General features: G+C 54.5%; 1 protein-coding gene across 1 annotated transcript; it reads right to left on the reverse strand.

The window, feature by feature from the left end:
• Positions 1-1,489: 1,489 nt before the first annotated feature.
• Positions 1,490-11,075, reverse strand: KCNJ10 (potassium inwardly rectifying channel subfamily J member 10). The gene is made up of 2 exons (XM_007429080.3): positions 10,654-11,075; positions 1,490-3,861 (listed from the first exon to the last, which is right to left on the reverse strand). The coding sequence occupies exon 2, from the start codon at positions 3,859-3,861 to the stop codon at positions 2,725-2,727; it is 1,137 nt and encodes a 378-aa protein (XP_007429142.1). The 5' UTR covers positions 10,654-11,075; the 3' UTR covers positions 1,490-2,724.
• Positions 11,076-11,402: the final 327 nt, after the last annotated feature.

Here is an 11,402-nt window from a genome sequence, read left to right on the forward strand (position 1 = left end):
GAACACCCGGTCGGAGTGCAATAAATGGTGCACAGGATGCTTTGGGAAATAAATAATGGAAAGGTATATTGCTTCGTCCCAATTTTTGTTTTGGATCACTTTCGTTTCCTAACTTGGAAGGCTCCCTTCCTGTCTTCCTCTGTGCAAGTGCGAGCCCCCAAATATCTGCACGTTCTATTTTCTGTCTTTTCTTCTGTATCTTTATTTCCAAAAATAAGAAACAAAAACAAGAACACCCTTCCTTTATTTGAGGCCTGCAGAGCTGGCGATACTCAACGTCATACATGGCCCCGTCCTCCTAAGAGGAAGCCGGAAGGAAATCTAGCCCTCAGACATCCTTAGAAAGAAGAAGCTGCAGTCAACAATTACTTGACCGCAGTTACCGCTTAACTCAGCCCCTTTCTCCCTGGTCGTGTCTCGCAAAACTTTACCGGGCTGACTTTGGGGACGGGCGAGGCAACTGTTGCATTCTTTCTCCACCCCCAGGCCCCCTTCCGGCACCTTCTAAGACTCCCAGAGGCAGATCCTCATTTGACACTCCTCCCTCCTCCTCTGCCCCACCTTCCTTCTCCAGCCCTCCCCAGTGGACGGGATCACCGCGTTCCCTCCGGCCTGTCCCGCCCGCTGCAGCCCAGCTTCACGGAGCTGGTGGGGAAACCGGGGATGCTGGAAGACCTCCGCTCCGATCTTCATTAGATTGGAATGGAATGGAATGGATTGGAATGGAAAATACTGATCCAACTGGTCATTTCAAATCTCCAGGTCTCCCCTTAGCCTTCCAAAAGCCTTTGGTCTTCATGAATTGGTCTCTCACACAGAAACACACCCTCTTTGTGCAACTGCTCCGAAGAAAACAGACCGAGCACCTTCGTGAAATTGAGGGGGGGGGGAGAAATTGCCCTTAAATTCATGTGCAACTCAGGAAAGGGGGTCTTAATTCAAAGCATGTTTCAATCAACCTGCGAAGTTCTACTTATTAGGCATAAGTCCAGTGTGCAAACTTTAAAAAAAAAGGGAAGGAAGGAAGGAAGGAAGGAAGGAAGGAAGGAAGGAAGGAAGGAAGGAAGGAGGGAGGGAGGGAGGGAGGGACGGAGGGAGGGAGGGAGGGAGGAAAGGAAGGAAGGAAGGAAGGAAGGAAGGAAGGAAGGAAGGAAGGAAGGAAGGAAGGAAGGAAGGAAGGAAGGAAGGAAGGAAATTTTTGCAGGAGTTGGGAATTTTGTGTTAGAAATTTAGAGCAGTGGAAGAAAGGGATAAAGACTACAGGATAATCTCTGATTAACTTCCTTTTTGGTTCTGCGTCTGCTCTTTAACTTGTTTTGACAAAGTGCAGCATAACTCTTTCACTCCTTTCTTCTTTGCTCTGCTTTTTTTTTCAAGAGTAGCAACATATAGATCCTTTATATAAATAAACATATATATATATATATATATATATATATATATATATATATATCATAACAGACATTTATGTCCCGAGAGGAAGCTATACTCTCCCTCTTCCTTGATGTGCAAAACACCAGTTTGGACTCTCCTGTCCCTGCAAGAAGCCATCTGACGCCAGTCCGGCTTGTCTCCCGCGCAGAGCCAGCCAGGGATGACCCCACAGCGCAATCGATCCAGCCCTCAGGAGCCGCAAGTAACCACAGGTTTTCAGCATGCTTTGCCTCCTCCAGCTCCTTTGAAGACCTCAACTGCAAAAGCCAGACTCTTCTTTGGGGCGGAAATTTTGGGGCAATCCTGACTGAAGTGGTCATCCAGCTGCAAACAGGCACACGCCCAAAGGGATCCATTTTCCCCAAGCGGACCTCTTTCTGGCACAGTTTGGGGAACTGGCGGATTCCCCAGCGTCAGGCACTCTGTGACCGGGCAGGATTGTTTTGGCTTCAAAGTCCATTAAACGTTTAGTGCCTCAGTTTCCCTCTACATTTACTGAGATATTTGAAACAAAATACTTGGGGTGAATTTGGCCGGACGAAGGTGAAAAACATGGAGCTTTATGTTAGCTTTAGGAACAGGCACCACCGGCTGATTTTCAACTAGCATAGAATCAGATGGGTTTCCCCAGCTGGACGCAATCCTTCCCCTTCCTGTTTTTCTCCACTGCCCTCTATCATGCCAGTAGCGAGGGCCACTTTCTCAGCAGCAAGCCAGTGGGAGAACTGGGGCTGCGTTCTCATTCATTCTCCTTCCTGGGCTCAAAAGCTGCAGCATTTCTGATGTCTATTTCTACAGTCATAATAGCAAAACGGCAGCTGCGATCACAGGGTCCCCCGCGGGTGGGCAGAGACCAGGACCCTTCCTGTTTCTCACAGGGGCTGGAGCTGCCTTGAGTTTGGGGATCCCGAGCTTTTGGAGATTCAAAGCAAGGATCCCGCGAGCCAGCGTGGCTGGAGCGGAGCTGCGCACAGGGAAGCCTCAGGCACTTCCAGGTTTCAGGACTGCCTCGCTGCTGGCGCGTTCAGCTGCCCTTGTGAGCCCTGCCTCTGCCACCCTGTGTGCTTCAAAAAAAGGAAGGAAAAGGGGAATAAAAGCGCACAGGAGGCGATGCTGGAGGAGGAAACGTTCGTTCTGCTGGAGGCTGAGGAGGCTCTTCTGCGTTCTCTTTTGGGGAGCCTCCTCCCCACCAGCAGCTGAAGAGGTTGGCAGGGAAGCAGGGAACACAGCGGGCGGGGGGCCTGCGACGGATGCCTAGAAGCTACGGGAGACCAGTCACCCCAGGAGGACTCAAACGTTGCTGATCCGGACGCTCAGGGGGGCGCTTTCCCGCTCGGCTTTCTCCCGAAAGGATTCCTCCAGCTTCAGTTTCTCGGGGTCACCGAACCGCGTGGTTTCGTGGAGGCAGCATGGAGGGGCCACTTTGATCACCTGCTCAAACAGGCTGAAGTCGGCGACGTACTTCCCGCTGGCCGAGAGAGAAATGACCGGAGTAAATTCGTAGCCCCAAAGGATCTCCTCGGGGAGGTAAGAGGTGCGAACCTGGCACGTTGCACTGGTGGATTCGACGGTGCCACTGAGAATCACCACCAGCTCAAAGTCTCCTTCTCCTGTGCGCAGGGCCATGTCCCGGAAGGGGCTGCGTTCATTCACCACGTGGTAGAAGGTGAGAGGCAAGATGAGGAAGGGGCTGTCGGAAGACGTGTCGACTTGGAAGTCCACATTGACCTGGTTGAGTTGGACGTTCTCACCTTCTTTGGTGAGGTAGGTTTGAAGGAGCTTCCCCGTGACCTGGCAGCCTATCAGAAGACTTCTGCGCATGTTGGCCACCCGGATCATCAAGCAAGTTTTGCCGTCGTGCTGAGCCACGACCGCGTTCTGGCTAAACTTGATGGTCTCTGCCCTCTTTTTGGGCCGAGCGATCTTGGCCAAGAAGGTGCCAGTGATGAAGATTTCCATGATGGTCGTGAGGACCAGCTGGCTGATGAGTAGGACGATGGCCAGCGGGCATTCCTCGCTGATGTAGCGGAAGCCGTAGCCGATGGTGGTCTGGGACTCCAGGGAGAAAAGGAAGGCGCCGGTCAGCGTGTGGACTTGCATGACGCACGGCGTGTGGTTGGCGGGAGGGTCGAACTCCAGCAGGTCGCCGTGGAGCAAGGCCACCAGGTACCAGATGACCCCAAAGAGGAACCACGTCCCGGCAAAGGAGGCCGAGAAGAGGATCAGCTTGTAGCGCCACCGCATGTCGATGAAGGTTGTCCACAAGTCCTTCAGGTACAGGAAGCGCCTGCCAGCGACGTGCTCCATCCTCACATTGCTTCGCCCGTCTTTGGTCATGACCCGCCTCTTCCGCAGCGCTGGGCCAATCAGGGGACGGCTGTCGGTCTGAGTCGTCTGGCTGTAATACACCTTGGTGGCCGAGGTCATCTGGGGCAGAGGAGGGAGGAAGGGGGGCAGATTAGGGGGCTCACACTAACCTCCGGCATTGGGGGATGTTCTCTGCAGGAGGGCTTGAGGGGAATATGGGGGGGCGGGATTAAACCACAACAGACCAATAAAGCCCCACGTCATCGTCCATCCCGGGGGGGGAATGGGAGCTGGGGCTTCCTCACCACCCCACAATTCTTCGACAGTTACACGGTACTCTGCTTTCCTTGGGGGGCTCTTGACCCCCTTTCTGTCCTCCCACCACAGCCCTCCAGTTCACAGTTTAATGGAAACCTGGCTCCTTCTACTTTCACTTTTTTCGCACACTGATTTCACTCCTGGGCCAGCTGGCATTCTTTAGCCCGCGTGCGTCTCGCTCGCTGGCTGCCGAGGGAAACAGAATGCCATCGATCTTGGGCCGGATCCAGGCCTGGCTTATGTTCCCTACTTGGACATTGTGGTGTGGACAAGCCTTGATTTAATCAGAGTATCAAATGGCCCCATTAAAAGGAATCAGGTCTAGCTGGCAGCACAAACAAGGAGAAGTGAGGTGAACTGGGGTAGCCCTGTTGCTAAGCAAAGTAAGTCATTTGAGAAGGGAAGGGAAGGGAAGGGAAGGGGGAGAAGGCTGGGAGTCTTACAGGGAGGGTCTTTTGCCCCCAAATGCAGTGGGGTGTTACTCCCCAGCTAATTGCAAAAAAATCCCCCGGGGAAGTTAGTTGGAGGCAGATTAAGCCGCAGTCAACTAAGGGCGGGCGCAGTCAACTAAGGGCGGGCGTCCCAAATCTCTCCCCCCCCCCTTTTTCTAAGAAGTTCTGCCTAGTGGTCAAGCAAGGCCAATGAACACACTTCCTTGTCAGGTTGCTGAAATGACCAGGCGCCAGCCCTGGTTGCGGTGCTGGCGTCGTCTCCGAAGGCAACTCATTTATGGCCTCTCCTCCTCCTCCTCCTCCTCCGGGGAAAGGAAAAGGAGGCTGAGTCTCACTCACACGCACACACATGCACACGCACCCGCACGCACAGAGTGCGATTCCCACTGAGTGACTGCCCATTCTTCAAGCTCCCCCCCCCCATTTTAACCCTGTTCCCAGCAAAGAGAAAACACCCCTCCTGTTGCTTGAAACAAGAAAGGCTTTTTTCATCTGGACACGACCCTCTTTGGAAACGTCCCGAAGGGCCAGCCAGGAGAGGGCTCTCTGCTTGCTCACCCACAGAGTCCCCTCTGCCGGCCTGTTTCCCCCAGCCTGTGTCCCGTGGCCAGAGCGGAGGCGGAGGGGGCCGACTGGGGCATCTTCTCGGGGTCAGTCTGCTCTGGGTGAGGACACATTCTCCTCCTGCTGCAGCTTCAGTGCTCTCTGTCCCGACCTCTCTGGGGGCTGTTTCGCTAGGCCTGCGTTCATGGGAATATTTTAATTCCGCTTCGATTTGCCAAGATGCTCGCCCGTGCATCCTGCTTGACTAGTGCCAGGGCAATGCCCAAGGCCTCTTCCTGGCTCCCTTCCTTGCCAGCTGCGAAGGCCCAGGCGATGGCAGAGGGACGAGGGCCAGCTCCGGGGGCCCAGCACGCAACCCGGGCTTTGTGGAACCGGATGCAAGGCAGCCCCGAGGTGCCTCATGGAGGAGGGGTCAGCTGGCCCCACCAAAGGCTCCAGAAGGACAGAAGGGTGCCTGGCAGCTGCAGAGAAAGGGGAAGTTGGGAGGGAAAAGGGGCAGTTGGACCGCAGCCCAAGCAGAAGCTCAGCAGGCAATCTTCACAATCTGAATCGTTCCTCAGCTCCCCACCTGGGGGGAGAGCGAGGCCATGCCCGCACCCCCTCTCTCTGCCCCTGCGTTTTTAGTCGCCTTCTGTGTTTCCTTCCACCGGGACTGTCAAGCAGGGCAAATTTGCAGCAAGAGGCTTTTAACCATCAGGGAATGTTAATGAACCTCGATCGTGGAGACCCCTCGCCCGAGGATCAGCCGTTCAAAGACCCCCCGGGACCGCCTGCACCCCCTGCAAGAAGCTCGGCTGGCCACGGAAGTTGCCCCAGGGCCAGAGGCCTTGCCTCCTCACTGTTGGCACCCAAAATCCGTGTCTGTGGCCAAGGCTGGATCCTCCCTCAAAGGGGGCCCCTCTCGCTGGAAGAGTTCCCCCGCCAACCGTCCCCTCAGCCCATTTCCCTTTTATCCTCCCCCCCCCCCACAATTTGTCCCATTTTATCTCGAGCTCTTGGCTCAACTGCCAGCCTTCCCCTCCTCTGCCATGGCTTGATCAAAGGACTCCGCAGCCTCCCCCACCCCCCATCAGATCTGTTTCTTTCCTTTGTGGCACAAACAAGTCCCTTCTTAAACTCTCAGATAAATGGGCGGGGGGGGGGGGGAGATAATCAGGTTTCTTAAAAGCAGATTCCCACGAGAACCAGTTTCTCCAGGTCTCTGGAAGAAGAAAAGGGGGGGGGATATGGGGGTACCTCTTCCAAAGCAGCCCAATTTGCTACCCCATGGCTGATTTTTACATTTTGCACGGCATTATGAGACCCCCTGCTTGACTTACTCCATATAGCTGCCTGCTTCTGAAACCACACCTGTTTGGCTTGGTACGAGCGAAAACCCTCGCGCGCTCCATGGCCGCAGGTTGCTCACGGAGACGTGTTATGCAGAGTCTGTAGCGCACGCGAGAATGAACCTGGGCTCTGAGTTCAAGGGAAGAGCGGGAGGCCAGTGGAACTCCAAGGGCTGTTTTTCTCGTGAAATGCTTATAGTGCTTAACCAGGTTATTGTGACATTTGCACAAAGCCTGGTACTTTGGCCAACCCAGAAAAAGGATTCATTCAGAGACACAGTTAGGTGTGTTGTGGGGCCAACTTCAGTGGCTGACAGGAGGGAGCCGTGGCAAACTGCAGTTGTGGCTCCTGAATCATCCTTTGCAAAAACTTGTTTTTGAAGTTTACTCATTTTAAACATACGATAAATCAATACCCCCCTTGGGTGACATCCTAGGACCCACAGCTCCAATCTGTGGATTTGGCAATCTTGGCGGTCTTCACCCCCCAACCCCCCAGTCCAAATCTCCAAGTTTTCCCAGAAGAATTTGGTGGGTCTGCTTGGCTTTTAGAGAAGACAGTTTGCCAGATGGCATTAAGCTGCCCCTGTTGAAATGTTGCCTTTCTTCTCTGTGCAAAACAGCCCCTTCTCGCCCTTGGCTGCCCCCCCCCCCGCCAACCTGGTCCCCAGATGCCCCAAAGCGGTCCCTGCAATAGGCCCCACAGGTGGCTGGCTGTTAACATCTTGGAGGCATTAAACATTAACTACGTGTTCCTCGGCCTGCATTCATTAGGCAGGGAACGATGCTGCCACAGTACGTAAAAGTTTACAGCCTGTTTTACAAGAAGAACATAATATATAACTATTTTTTCCTCTGAAGGGTCTGGCCAGAGGTTTAGAGTTACTTCCTAAATTCCCTCCTGCGTGAGATTCTGGCTGTGCCAGATTTGGGTTGCAAAACGCATCATTTGAACAGAATCCAACCCGTTTCCCTGCCATCCTTTGAATGCCAGGGATTTTCAGAGAAACGGATTCAGAAGTTGAGGCAGGAAGGTGCGCCAGACCCAACCCTGTGCCAGACAGACAAAAAGTTTGGCTTGGCCGAAACTGGTTCCTCAGGCCTCTTTCTTAAGAACGTTTCCTTGTCCTGGGGGCTTCCTCCCCGGCAATCTGGCTCGCCTCTGAGGAAAAGGACGCCAACCGGTCCCCCCTTTCGGAAAGGTTAGGGTTAGGGAAACTTTCCGACGATACCTTCTGAAGGCTGGTAAACAAGCCTCGCAGCTCCTTCCTGGCCTTCAGCAAATGTGGTTAAACTGTGAACTGGGGTTGCTCTGAAAGGTTGTGCTGCAAATAAGTTTCTTCCTCCAGGGCAACTTGGTGGCACCAGAACAAGCAGCAGCTTGTCAGATCTTGTGTTTGGGCTTCCAGGGATCTGGCTGGGGTGGAGAACTCAGGAGCAGCTGGACAGGTGCAAGGCCGGCCAGCGTCCCTCAGCCTGGTCATCTGGGCTGGGCAGGACAATGTTCTGGAGGCGAATTGCATCGGAACGGTGCACCTGTGCTTCCCGCCGGCTCTTGCAGCCATGCTGACCCTCTTGCCCTTCGGCAGCATTGGGTAACAACTCCCATCATGCTCAGCAGCATGGCTGGCGGGAGAAAAGCAGACCAAGAGTTGGGGAAACCCAGGAGGCGTTTAAGTAGAAACGGGTGCATTGTCCGAGGCGCAGCCGGGCAGTGGCACGGTCAAAGCTGCAGTGCGATTCGGGCATCTTGCAGGGCACCTGCAGGCCAGGCCGGGGTGGCTCTTAGTGCCTGGCTGCAATGGGCGGCCGCAGGGGCTTCTGCCAACTCAGGCCTTTTACAGACATCGGTGCAGGGTCCGCCTCAGTTGCCCTGGGGTGTCTGAAAGGTTTTGCAGCCCTTCTAAGGGAGAGATCCTGCTACGCCCTGTTGGTTTCCGTACCAGCAGCGAAATTCCCTCAGATCCGCACAGCCTCTCCTATTCCTCTCCCCGCAGCCGCCGGGGACGGAACGTGGCAGGCCGAGAACTGAGCAGAGACGCCGAGAGGCCCACGTGCATTGAGGCCCCCGTCTCCCCAAGGACCCCTTTCCTTCTGTGTGGCAAACTGGGCCCGTTCTCCGGTCCACCAGCAATCCCTCCTGGGGATGCGGCTGGCCCTGTTCCCTCCTTTGACCCAGGCGGGGAGGAAAAGGCGGGGCGAGACTCCCCACTGAACCTCTGCCGGGCAGCAGATATTGGAAACCGTCAAACTCGGTTGCTGAGGATCCGGCCAGGCCTGTGGGGAGGGGGTGGAGATGGGGGGGAGTGAAAGCATTTGACTGTTTGGTAAGGAGAGCGGGCAAGACAGTAGCCCCATTGTCTGCCCCCCAAGAGAAGGCCTGAATGGAGCTTCCAGAGACAAAAAGACCTTTGAGAAGCCCAGCTTGTTAGTATGCGCGGGGGGAGCCGCAGCCTTCTCTCGCTCGGCCTCCCCTTCCCCTTCTCTCTCGGCCACCCCAGTGGGCATGAGCTCCTCGGGCTGAGATTTGTCTTCTTTGCACCCCCTCCAGGATTCACCTGTTCTGACCTCCAGTTCTCTGCCAACCCTGGGGGCACGGCCATGCCCATCACCCAGGCAAATACTGCCTCCGTTTCTCTGCCTGCCAAGCGTTTATTTGGGGTGCCTTGGTGCTCCTTCTCCAGGAGGCCCAGGAAGAGCCAGCTTGCCAAGTCTTTCTGTTCTCCTTCAGCTCAGCGAGAGAGGCAGTCCGGCCATCGCCATCGCTCTCGTAGAGTTGGTGGGTTCTGGGCTTGGCCCCATCCCTCAGCCTCTCTGGAAAAGTGGGCATGCTTGCCCCACACAGCCAAGCCACAAGATTATTTACACAATGCTTTCACAGTGGTTTAAATTATCTCGACTTCCCCCTTTCTACAGCCAGTTCAGAAAGCCAGGCAGGAAATCCACAAAAACCCTAAACCTCAGCGTCTTGGCATCCTTTTCGTAGGAAAGAAAACACTCCCCAAAATTCACACTCACAACCTCAGGAAAATAGAGAAACTCCTGGCCTTGGCATCTCTGCTCCGTCCTCCACAACCTTTGCCCTCGCGAAATAAAGCAAAATGAAATGACATAATTTAATTAGCTGCCTTGAGGTTACAAAATCTGCCACAGGAAAAGGACCTTGGCCTCAGGACCCAGTTAATGCCTCACCACTTCAGCCCTTCCTCAAAACACTGGCAGGGAAATAACTCTTTTTTCCCCCAAAGAAGGAGCATACTCTCAGGAAAGGTGTGGGGGAAAGAGGCCGTTTCCAGGAATGTTAAGATTGGTTATCAGGAGAAAAATATAGACATTTAAGAAATATTAGCAGGGGTGGAGAGCGAGGATCTTTCATGGGTCTGAATCTGGCCCACCTGGAGGGCTTCTGGTTGGGAAGGGCAGATTAGTGGGGTCACCAGTTTGGAATAATTTCTGCAAAGCTGAGGGAAAGCCAGGCATTGAAACAAAAGATTTTCCAGCTTCAGAGGGGTGTCTTGACTTCCCTGCCTGCCAAAACCTCTCTTCCTTCCACTTCCCTCCCTCCCTCCACCTACCTGACTCCCTGATTCCCTTCAGCAGACATCTGCCCTTGGCAAAAACGGCACAGCCCGCTCACCTCTTGAAAAGTGTCCCCAGAGCCAGACCCTGCAGTTCAGCCCCAAAGAGTCACATCGTTCAGCACCTGTTGATGCTTTCTGCCTCTTATTTCTTGGGAAAGCCCCAGCAGTGTGGGGGACATGAGTCCCCCCATCTACCCCCGGACAGAGAACATCGCCGGGACCGTGAGAGTCCCTGCAAAGGCTTTGTGTTTCCCACATGTAACACCCCACATCCATATATGTAAGTTCTCCTCCAAGCCCATGCAACCGTCTCCCTCGGGAGACACAGGAAACAATCCCAGGAAGGGGGATCTGAGACCTTGGGAGGAATAAACCTTGCTGGAAACAAGAAGAGAAAGAGAGCCATTTCTCCCCAAGGGGGAGAGAGTTTGCTTGCCTTTTGCCAAAACTGCCTAAAATGGAGACAACTGAATGAAGTCCGCTTGTGCACGTTGGTATCCATCACCACCTGCTGAAGCTCCAGGAAGAGGCCCCTTAGCGAAACCCCCTCCCCGCCTCGCCTTCTGCATCACCCTGTCAGATATACCAGCAAGAGTGGGGCCCGACCCTGGGGGACATTTGGAACCGTCCCGTGTCCTCCTGCCTGCGTCCAAGGCGGGGGCGTCTTACCTTGAGCTTGGAGAAGGCTTGGACTGCAAACCGGGTGACCTTCACCTTGAGTGGACCTTCTCACCGCGCCAGGCTGGTCAGGAATAAGTCAGCTCCCCCGTTTTCTAGCTGGCCTGTGGGTGAACTCTTCTCCCCACGGGGGTTGGGGATCCAGAGCGGCAAGGCTGCGTGGACCACCGTGGAGATGGCGGCTGAGGAGCTTCCACCATCAGATCAGCGTCGCCCAGCTCTGCAAAGCCGAGCCTCCCCCATGGATTTTATGCCTTCTTTTTTCCCCCTCTCCATGGCTTACAAAAGTTTGTTCAAGTTCAAGTGAATGAAAGGATTATTTTTTTAATGGAGGGGGCAGCTGAGGGAGGCGACTGACGTCCTCAGCCAGCCTATCAGACAAGAGCCCTGCCAGAATTTGTGCAGAAAGGAGAAGCAGGAGGAGGAGGAAAAGTGGAGAGTGTGAGAGAAAAGAAGAAAAGGAAGAGAAGGAAGGGAGAGAGGATTTGGCCCTGGACTGGAGGGGAGGGGAGGGACCTCACAGGAGAAGCCAGAGGGTTAAAGTTTTAGCAAAAAGTTAATGAGCTGGAAATCAAGCACACTCCATACACTAAGGGTCACAAGGCAAGACGGGCAGTGGCGGTGGCAGCAGCCAAGGGAGGACAACAACAGGAGGAGAAAGCGGGGAGCAGAACATCATCCCAGCCAGAGGGCCTGATGGATTTTAAAAGCCACACATACGCCTTCTGCCTGGACCGGGC

Source organism: Python bivittatus, unplaced genomic scaffold (assembly GCF_059951505.1).
Source record: "Python bivittatus isolate LINGU-HERP-01145 unplaced genomic scaffold, Pbiv_v1 ctg000180_np1212, whole genome shotgun sequence".
In the NCBI taxonomy this organism is placed as follows: domain Eukaryota; kingdom Metazoa; phylum Chordata; class Lepidosauria; order Squamata; family Pythonidae; genus Python; species Python bivittatus.